A 10,880-nucleotide genomic window follows, 5' to 3' on the forward strand; every position below is an offset into this window, starting at 1 on the left:
TAATTGGCTAATCCGTTGATCAATTTCCTCCAGTGTATCTGGGTCCATGTGCTGTTATTAAGTATTAAGCGCAGAACACAACTAGGCGACGGATGAAGTTTAACTGGTGTATTGGAAGTGCTCAATAAACCAGGACCAGTGATGAGGGCAGGAGGGTGAAGAGGAACAAAGTGAATGAGGGTGAGGTTGGAAGCAGGCTGGCAGGTGTGTGTTACTGAGGCACAAGGGAAACAAAGCAAACACACAGGGAGATAACACACTAAAGCAGGAACACACGGAGCAGCCATGAACCTGAGACTAACAAATAGCCGACAGAGCGATCTAACGAGGGCCGGGCGGACCGCCAGTGTGGGAGTATACTGCTGGGCTGATGAGTTGATGTGTTCCAGGTGTGATGCTTGAGGCAGGTAAAAAAGCTTGGCAGCAATCAGGGAGCCCGGAGAGTTAGTGGAGAAGCCACAGCGACACACACACACGGACAGAGACACACACACAGACAGAAGGCGTTTATCAATTCCAAGTACACTGAGTACAGACTTGGGTTCTTTTGGAGTTTGGTCTTGGGTGTCCAGACTCCAAGGGACGGGAGGACGGTCTTTCTGCGATTGGAACAGCAGCTCACTTGATGACGTCACCACATCGGCTGTTCTTGCTCATGAGTTTACTCCAATTGTTTACTTTAAATTATTTTTGACAGTCAAACAAAATATGATAACCCTGCTCTTTTCGTTATCCTTTAAATATAATTAAATTATTGCATTCCGTGACTCGACAACAGCAGTATTTAGAAAAACTGAACTGTCAGTTGTTTATTTTCTCCTCCGCTATTGTTTCCGTTGCTGGTTGTGAAATGCATTCTGGGATATCGGCTGGCCAGAGTACGCACAAGTCTCCTCTGATGCATTCTCCGGGAAAGTGGGAGGATCAAGTCACATCCGGGTATTTTGACCGTGCTTTGCGAGAAGCGGACTTTGAATTGGAACATGTACTCGGGCTGCGACTGATGACGTTTCACGAGTCCACGAGAACACAAGTACAGAGAAGTACAGAAAAGAACGCATATTGAGAAACGCTGAGCGAGGACTAGAAACATCGTGGGGAGGGGGACACATGGAAGCCTGATTAAAGCGCTCCTGTATCTATTGGTTTTCCACATTCTTTGACCAGTATGACTGTGAAAAAGACATTGAAATGCATTCTATCTGGTGTTCTGTTGTTTTTAGTCTCTAGTGTGTGTGTGTTTAACAGAAACTCCTAACTACCCCCCCCCCCTCCCCCGGCCTCCCCACACCATGTGTTCTCACCTGCAGCTGACCTACCTTCCTCCCCCGTGGGGAGAGTGCGAATCGAAGGCTCTGGAGTCGGGCTTCTTCCAGGTCTACAGTGTGACCGCCTGCAGGATCGACTGTGAGACGCGCTACATCGTCGAGAACTGCAACTGCAGGATGGTGCACATGCCTGGTAAGCACCACTGCTGGTCTGAGCACACACAAAAAGACACTTTTGGGGACGCATTGACCAGTTTGTGGTAATTTATGTACGATTAGATTGCATTGGAGGGCCTCATGTGGATATCATAATTCAAGACACGATGAAAAAAAACTGGGATTATGTGTCTGGCAGGAAAATAGTGCTGCGGCTCACATATTGTTTCTGTATTCTAACCGTCTTTCAATAACTTATTGTAAAGACTACTATTGACAAATTCCTCCTTTTTGAAACTGTTCTTAGGCGAGGCTTCTTACTGCACGCCTGAGCAGTACAAAGACTGCGCCGAGCCAGCCCTTGGTAAGTCTGCATAGAAACACAACCTCACAAACACGATGACACACACACACACACACACACACGCATGCATTCCCCTCTGATTTACATATTGTTATTTGCCTCTGCAAAGGATTATAATTATCTTTTTTCCCTGTTGATACAGAGCTTTAATGCTAAACCTGCTTTAAAGATGAGCAACACCGCAGAGAATGTGAAGCTTGAGTCGGCTCAACTTAAGAGACACTTAAGTATCTCACGGTGAATGCCAAAGCACTGGAGTGAATAACAAGTCTACTTTGGGAACGAGTGATAGCCACCGGCAGACTGTCTGTTAAAAACACAATTTCACAGTTAAGGAATAACTCTGTGACACAACTGGCCAACGCTCCTCCAGTACATCCCATAAAAGGAGGATTGTGTCTGTACTTAACTTTCTGATTCATCAAGAGAACAGGATTGATAGTGTGTGAAGAGCTCATCACCTCTTCAGACACATCGGGAAATATTGAGATCAATCCTGTCATCAACAGAGCAGACAATTTATGGATGGTGGTCAGATGGATAATCGTGACATATTTCCTGCATTGAGGTGAATTCAGTCGCCGTGAAAGAGATTGTTGGCAACCTTTTCTCCATCCTTTCTCATAAAAAATGTTATATTAACTTTGTCAGTTTTATTTGATGTTCAGCCGTTTAAAGATATTGAATTGATTCTTTTTGTTTTGAGGAAAATTCTCTAATGTCCCTTTTGAAAAAGCCATAGACTCGTCGCAGACTCATGAAATTCAGATGAGAAAGTTTCTTTTAGATTTGATCCAAATTAGATTAATTTAAAAGTATTTAAAGGTACTGGGAGGTACTGGGTTGAGTCTTCCAAAGCAGCAACATCATGGAGAGAGAGAGAGAGAGCGGTTTCTTATCTGTTTCCGATGAGGTCTTTCGTGGGTCGCAGGGAAGGCTATAGAGCCTGTCCCAGCATGCATTGGGGTGCATGTCTGGCATGTTGCCAGCTTATTAAAAGACATGAAAGCACATATTCACCTTTCAGTCACACATAAAAGGTCAGGGCACTGGAATATGAACATAATGTATTTCTGTTAGGGCAGTTCTGTTCTTCTTTTGAGTCCGGTCACGTGACACGGCGATGCTGGATGCAGGAAGAACAACAGATGTTGCAGCTATCTCTGTGAATATAACAAGCACTGAGGAATTCAAAGCTTTTACCATTAAAAGATTGGACATCCACATAAAAGGTGTGAATTTCCCCTTCAATTAAGACTCTGAGTATTCTTCTCCTTTTCAGTCAGGCTAACAAAGCCACAGCGCAGAGAACAGAGACGCAGTGGGGGAACATCATTACACCATGATATGTCCTGATTATCTGTGAGGCATGCTTTTAGTGTTGCCATAGTGATATCAACAGATTATATCTGATGCTCTACTACAAATCAGAAATTTCTTTTTTAGATTGTGTCCCTTTTCAAAGAGCTCTATTTATCAATTTGTATATTGTTGTGGAGGCCGAAATTATGTCTGCAACTGATGAATGATAGTGAGGTAAGTGAGATGATATTATAAAAAATAAAGACACTTTTGTAATATGGGGGCACTGACAATTTAAAAGCTATACCCTTATGAGGCAACGTAAAGGTATGAAAGCGCCCCTCAAGATTAATGAATTTTCTTCCATAGCCATAAAGAAATTATAGCATGCTATAACATATTCTCAACTAAAAGCACCGTTGGTAATATTAACTCTCATAAAATCTAAATTTTTGATGGATACGAGTCAGTGAAAACATGAATTATACACAACTGATTAGTTCATTAAAAAACATACTTAGTCATATGATTCTCAGCTGTTGGCGAGTGGGAGTTACAGCAACATCAGAGGAACTTTTCTCCTCCCACTCCAGTCCCTCTGCTCTCTCCTGCTGCGAGGGGAAATGATTTTTGAACACTAGAAATGTTAAACACAATCCTGAAACACACACACACAAACACACAGTGTGGATTATTGATTGCAATTTCTTGTTTTAAAGGCAGTGCCAATTTGCTCTACACGTCAAAATACATTTGACCCTACCGTGTTTGATTGGGGTTTTTCTTCCTCCTTAACTGTGTCACTGGGGGTTTGGAGATGGCTCTGAAAGCACTGTGTGATCACAGACTTAATCATCTTGTCATTTGCTTCGGACTTTATCTTCAAAACTGGTATTTCCAATTGTTGTCATCGCTTCCAAACAGAAGATAACCAAAACTGTCTTAAATACGTGTTATTGTTTTAATATTGAGAAAAAGAACTTAAAGTTATTATGAACAAATGTATTCTGGTCATTTGACCTTTTTAGATTTTAATGCATGTGAGAGAAAACGAGAGAGGCCGGTGGACGAAGGTGAGGGGTTTAGAGAAAATAAATCAATCATTTGAATGCACAAGGCCTTGCCCCTTTGTATCCAATAATATCTCATTTGAATAAAAATAGGAGACCACAGAGTAAGCCATATTGAATTTCTCTTGCAATTACGTGACTGTGTGGTCCTACCGGCTATCAGAGCGCCGTGGGGGAAAAAGCTGCCAGGTGCTCCGTGATCTGTGGGTCTGCCGCAGTGAGAAATAATTCTGATGACACTAACTTCTTCTTTCCATTCAGAGAATTAGGGGTTTGGGGATTTTTTAAATCCAGAGAAAGAAGTTTTCGGTCGAGAGAAACGACTCATTAGAGCTCGATTTAAACTTTGCAACATCATAAATTCATTTTATGTGAGTGATTAATGGGGAGTGTGAGCAGCCTCTGTGCCGGAGAAAACTTTTGATGGAGCTATATTTGAAAAGCCTGTGTCGCCTGACATTACAGTCACCGGGAGAGAGTTGGTGTTGGCTGTGGGCTGAACACGAAATCATACAATGCGGGGTTTTTTCTCTCTCTCTCCCTGAGTCAATCTGCCAAAGCAGAGACGCGAATAGAGCCTCGCGTTCTTGCATCAGGACTTTGTCTCTGTCAGGGTGAAGGCTGTTTTCACGGATGCTGCTCGAGGCCGTGTTTGTGTTTTATATATTGTGACTTTGACAGTGACATTGACTGATACTGTCGTTCAGGCTTTTATGGAGTAAACATCCGCACGGCTCAAGGCGCAGTATGGTAGTAATGGGGCCGTGTGTGCTATTGCGTGTGATATTGGGTTTGCCTGTGTTTGTAAGTACAGTAGTTTGTGTTTTCATCATCGGAAATCTGACCCCCTCCCGTTTTTTCCTGTGGTGCGATACGTTGTGTACAAAGCTGCAGACGCTCCAGGTCTTAGTTTGATATTTATTCTCTGTAATGAAGCGTTGATGTACAGCTGGCACCAACGCACCACACATACTGTATGTGGTTAATTAGAAGTATCAGGCTGTGGTGCCCACGAGCACAATTTAACATAATGTTATTTCCCATTTGTAAGGTTTGCATTTTAAATACCGAAAAAAGATGGATACAAGGAAAAATAACATTATTTAAAACTCTTAATTACTCAAATCCTTGATAAATGTATTATTTCCGCTCCATGTCATGATTACTTTATCAGAAAATTATGTTTTGATTATATTGTCCCAAAAAATGAAGAATCTTTTCTATATTCCAATTATAGAAAAATCTCAAATCCTCACATTTGATGAGTTGAGATCAGCGAACATTGTTCTATCTATTTCGACGCTTGTAGTAATTGTACAGTGACCTTCATGTTTTAAGAATACTTTATAATGTTTGTCTTGTGTGATGTTTGTCTGTCGTTTAGTATTTTAGTAATTTGCACCTGCTGATTTGATCAAATTCAATATTTGTGGATATCTCATAGTTCTTGAAAAACATACAGTAAATAGTTCGTGGTCAGTAAACTGATTTACACATGAAGTATTACAATAATATAGAGATTGATTAATTTGTGCTAATAGCGCTCCTCTTTTCCTTGCATAGCATTAATATGTGACGAGCTCAGTCTGGGCAGAAGTTCTCCAAATAGACAGCAATACTTTGGTCTGCCAGTCGGATATAACATCGGGGTGGAGGCCAAAATATGTGTAGCAGTCATACTGCTCACTGGATATGTTATATAGTATATCTGGGATTATATAAGGAACGCTCTCAGTTTGTGTCTAAAAGAGCATTTCTTCTTCGTGCTCATCATCCTCAACCCCCCCCCCCCTCCATTGCCCCCTACTGTGTGAAGCTAAACTGTCGGCCGTGGAGAGCAGTAACTGCATGTGCAGGACGCCGTGCAACATGACCCGCTACAACAAAGAGCTGTCCATGGTCAAGATCCCCAGCAAGACGTCCGCCCGCTACCTGCAGAAGAAGTTCAACAAGTCGGAGAAGTACATCACGTGAGTATCATCACCACAGAGTGATGCTCTGGTATTGTTAGCAATGTTAGGATGATGACTGGAATCAACAAACATAGCTTTAGAGACATTTACTGTATGCTTACACAATTTGTATTGGTATTAATCAATGCTTTCATTTTACATGAATGGTTGTGGATAGAAATGATCAGTTGGGACCAACTGATCACACCAATTGTTAATCTGGTTTGTCATGTGTCATAGACCATGAATCAGAGAGGGGGGGAAAACATTGGCTCTTTTAATCCTTCTTCTTAATGAAAGATAATGATTGTCCAATGTAAGAACAATCCTAATTCTATGCAGGTCAATTAAAGACAAATCACACACACGAGTGTGTTCTAGTTTCCTCTGATGTCTTTACATGTTTTACTAAGTATGAAAAGAAATCTCATTTAGAAACCATCGTGAATGAACCTCTAATGAGTGCAGCTGATCATTTTTAGGCCTTTTTACCACTACATGTTTAGCATCTGGATGACTGTTGCTTGCCAAGTGGTCGTCTGGTGCTGGATTCTTCAGGACTAACGCCCAATTGTTCTTTTTGCAGAGACAACATCTTAGTGCTGGACGTGTTCTTTGAGGCTTTAAACTATGAGACCATCGAGCAAAAGAAAGCTTACGAGGTGGCGGGCTTGCTGGGTAAGTTTTATTCAATATTAACTTCATTTTCCAAACCTGGATCCAGTCTACATTAGTCCTAGTCTACTGCTACTTTTGAATATGTGTTTTTAATTCATGGAAAATGGCTCACTGAGTGAAGGCGGAAGATAGAAATCAAAGATGTCTGATGAGAAGGTCATGATGACAACATGTCAGCACTGTGATGCATGATGTTTCCTGGCAGAGAGATATCTGTTTACTATATTGTCAGTCAAGCCACAGCCTCGACAGATGAAGAGTTGAAATGTGCCTCTTTACAATCTTTGACTGAACAAAACGCGGTCATTGCACTTGCTTGTTTTCATCTCTTAGTGTTTTGCTGTCATTTGTTTCAGTATAGACCCGTTGACAACAGCAATAATCTTTGGAAAGCTGTTTCTTTGGACCGGATTCAGGTTTAACGTTGTATTCCTGTAATTTATTCTGCTTCCCTCTGAGTAACTGTGGCCTTCGTCTGCAGGTGACATTGGAGGCCAGATGGGTCTGTTCATTGGAGCCAGCATCCTCACCATCCTAGAGCTGTTTGACTATGCTTATGAGGTCGGTCCTAAGATGCTGATTTCACACTTTAGTTCTGACGTTACTGTTGAAACATCTAAATACAGCAACACATCACTCCTCTAATGGGTCTCACTCCATGCGATAAACACCGATGGCTCTCATTTGGGGGTTTTCAGTGAAGAGTAGATTATATTAGATCAGAGCATCTGTTGACCATGAAAGCTGTCAACAAAAGCGATGTTCCTCATACAAAAAGCAGATGTCATACAAATAGATATAATTACTTTATAACCAGCCTGAGATGAATGTCTGTGTGCTGGTGCTTTTCCATTACCTTTGCTTTACTGTGTGTCTCTCTTTAGAGCTTCTTATGCTGCTTTCAGCTGTGCAGGGTTCTGGCAAAGTAGTCTTTGTCTCCCCGAGGGGTGTCGAAATACATTGTATTTTATTTTAATAGCCATAACAGAGTAATGTCCCCCTCATGTCGCTGACATAAGCACCTCTAAAGCTACCGTTAACAGTACGCAGGCTCAAATAATGGTGTAGTTTGTTGCCGTATGCCACCAAATAGTTTGTTTCTGCTTTGAAGTCAAATGTTCCACAACTGTCATATAAGCTCTCTTCTTGTAATTATTAATTGATGCTTTTCTTTCTTTTATTTACCACTCTGCAGGTAGTGAAAGACAGACTACTGGATTTACTGAGCAGAGAAGAGGAAGAGGAGAGTCATGGAGAGGATGTGGTAAGTGTGGCCTTTAACCTCCCACATGTCAATTTTCCTCAGAGTGCAATTTCACGCACTCTAACCATGCATATCAAACCTTGCCCGATCATTACCCCTCCACACGAGCGGGGAGAAAGAGGACCCGAGCAAACCTGAGACTGTTCACACCGACAGGAGCCAATTTGGCAACAAGTGCTCAGCTCTTTGAAGGACTTCCAAACAACGACGAGGATTCTCAATGGGGGGGCGGCGGCGACAGCACCCTGCACACTCCTGAACAAGCATGAATAAAGAAATAAATTTGCTGGAAGTTATGAATCATATTGAAGCATATTCGTATAAACTGCTCCAGTACAGAACTCGATGGTCATAGTCACATCTTTTGAATAAATCGTGTTAACTTGTTGTCTATTGTGACTGGGTTGTGCTGGCATGATGCACTCGTGTGTTAGTGGCTCGCTCTCCAGCCAAAGTAGGATGCAATTAGCTCCACAAGTACCAGAAACACCTATTTAACAAGGATGTCCAAATGAATATTCCTTTGCCACGCTCTAGTCTGAACAAGCACTCAGACTCTTTCACTGTGTTTTTTTCCCAGAGTTCCTGTGACCCGGTAGCAAACCACTCGGAGTCGATCAGCCACACGGTGACAGTCCCCCTGCAGACAACGCTGGGCACCTTGGAGGAGATTGCCTGCTGAGGCCCTCCCCCCTTTGTCCCTCAGAGCCACGCACAACCAGAGGCTGCCTCCACGTGGTGGCGCCACATCCTCTGTTAGGGCATCCTGCAGGTCCCTAACAGGGGAGGGGAGGACAAGAACAGGGACTGGCCTCGGGACAGCCATGCACTCTGTCAACCCGCCCTGTCTGAGGCACTAATGGGGATTAAGGAGCTGTCAGCTGGACTTATCTGCCTTCTCGGTCAGCCTGCACTGTACTGTGGTGGGAGGGTGGCCTCCATTGTGCCAGACCAGTGCAGTGGGGTCTGTGTCTCCACATTCACACTCATAGAAAATCAGAGACTGTGCGGGACAGCTATGAGGGGGACCATCCCCTGTGCAGCATATCTATGTAACAAACACATTAATATGTCGCTCACTGCCAAATGAACTGTACAAACTTGGTTTTGAACTGCATGCGTCAATCTATTTTGCTCTCTTTGCTGATGCATATGCTGGACTGCAGTGTTGCTTTACTGTACACGTGTGCAATGTGTCTATCTCTATCTGCAGGGCAGGCCTGTGACGAAGGCCCAGGTGAGATGTCAAACTTCGAATGTACAGATTGAATTTATGGTTGTTTAAAATCATAGTTCAGATACAAAAGCAGATGAAAATTTATTCTGAAGAGCAATTCATGATTTCTTCGTTTGTTGTCCTTTAAGGGGAAGAGGGTTGATGATGTATGACCATCATTGAGGGGAAAACAATTCAATGTAATCACTAAAAACCGGGACATTTTAATATTTTGCAGGATGAATTTTGCATCAGTTTCGGTTTAGTCGGTTTACTAAAAGGCATGTTTGCGATGTGAATTCAGGAGTGTTAAGCTGTTCCCTACAGACATCTTTAAAGGGATGTCATACTCCTACTGTCAATTTATATGAATAAATTGCTTCTAGCTGCTGCACCTCAACCCAGCACACAGCTGAGAGGTAAATGTGAATTTATTTGCTTGTCAGACAGCCATGTACAAAACACTGCTACAAATGAATATGCCCAGACTGTTGTCAACCCATTATTTCATTTAGAGAATGTCATTACCACTTTATTAAAAGTGGCATCATTTCGTCATTCACCAACAAACAAAAAAACACAAAAATTTAAAACAATTTTCATGGTCATATAAATGATAACAAAGCACCATGAGGAGGGTTCATCTTGGATTTGTTTTTGGAGTACATGGTCTGCTACGATGTGGTGTAAATATCTGTGGGGGGGATGGGGTTGTCGTAGAAACGGGTACCACGCATATCTGAATCAGATTTAATCTAAAAGAAATTCAGTAAAACATTCACTCCAGGTGCAGAAGTGACTTCATATTTGTGAAATTTGTTTTTCCATAATGTTACTCTTTAGGTGAAAATGTGACGTAACAGGAGGCAGTCGCATTACGAGGGAAGTTGAATGTCATGCTTGCCATAAAGGAAACACTTTTGTATGAGCACCAGACTTCCTCTTCAATACAGGTCTCTCTGAACCTTCAGTGTCCTCAGAAAACAAGAGTTACAGATACGGCTTCACACCAAAAGCTTGTGTTAGATGATGTGGAAAATGTAGTGCATAAGAGTCCGTGATCATGCTCGCTTGGTCTCTGTCAACCTGGTAATATGCATTACAGGTAGGAATGAATTCAAGTGCTTTGTGAGACTATTTGAATTATGATTTCCCATCTGTGGCTCAACCTGCTGCCTGTGTGTACTGTCTTATGTCGTGGCTTCAGACGGACACGCTCTTCAGCCGACCTGCAGGGGTATGAGACGGACGCGTCTCGCGTCTCTTGGTGGGAACGACCGATTCTCGTCTCTACTTTGGCTTCAATTGTTTCCGCAGGACAGCGTTTTCTCATTTTGTGATGCAGCATACAGTGTGTGTTTTTAATGTGAAACGATTAAATTAAAAAGTTGTTTTGCAGCGCTGGCGTCCTGTTGTGGCAAGGCCGAGCGAGGCCAGTTCATTTGTATCGCACCTTTACAAAAGAAGAGGATTCAAACTGCTTCACGTAGGACAAAGAAACAATATAATAACCCAAAGAGTCTACAGCTATGCTAGCAGCTGACATGTTTACCATGTTCACCACCTTAGTGTCAGCATGACAATATATTATAATTCACAATCGACACAAA

The 10,880-nt window shown here is 42.4% G+C and overlaps 1 protein-coding gene across 1 annotated transcript in view; it reads left to right on the forward strand.

The window, feature by feature from the left end:
- Positions 1-10,670, forward strand: part of asic2 (acid-sensing (proton-gated) ion channel 2) — a 110,435-nt gene extending 99,765 nt beyond the window's left edge. Inside the window, exons 4-10 of the mRNA XM_056406458.1 lie at positions 1,311-1,461; positions 1,732-1,788; positions 5,977-6,130; positions 6,699-6,790; positions 7,272-7,351; positions 7,986-8,054; positions 8,635-10,670. Coding sequence (XP_056262433.1) covers positions 1,311-1,461; positions 1,732-1,788; positions 5,977-6,130; positions 6,699-6,790; positions 7,272-7,351; positions 7,986-8,054; positions 8,635-8,736 — 705 coding nt within the window. The 3' untranslated portion in view covers positions 8,737-10,670. The remainder of the gene's footprint in view (positions 1-1,310; positions 1,462-1,731; positions 1,789-5,976; positions 6,131-6,698; positions 6,791-7,271; positions 7,352-7,985; positions 8,055-8,634) is intronic.
- Positions 10,671-10,880: the final 210 nt, after the last annotated feature.

This window comes from Pseudoliparis swirei, chromosome 23 (genome assembly GCF_029220125.1).
Source record: "Pseudoliparis swirei isolate HS2019 ecotype Mariana Trench chromosome 23, NWPU_hadal_v1, whole genome shotgun sequence".
NCBI lineage: Eukaryota > Metazoa > Chordata > Actinopteri > Perciformes > Liparidae > Pseudoliparis > Pseudoliparis swirei.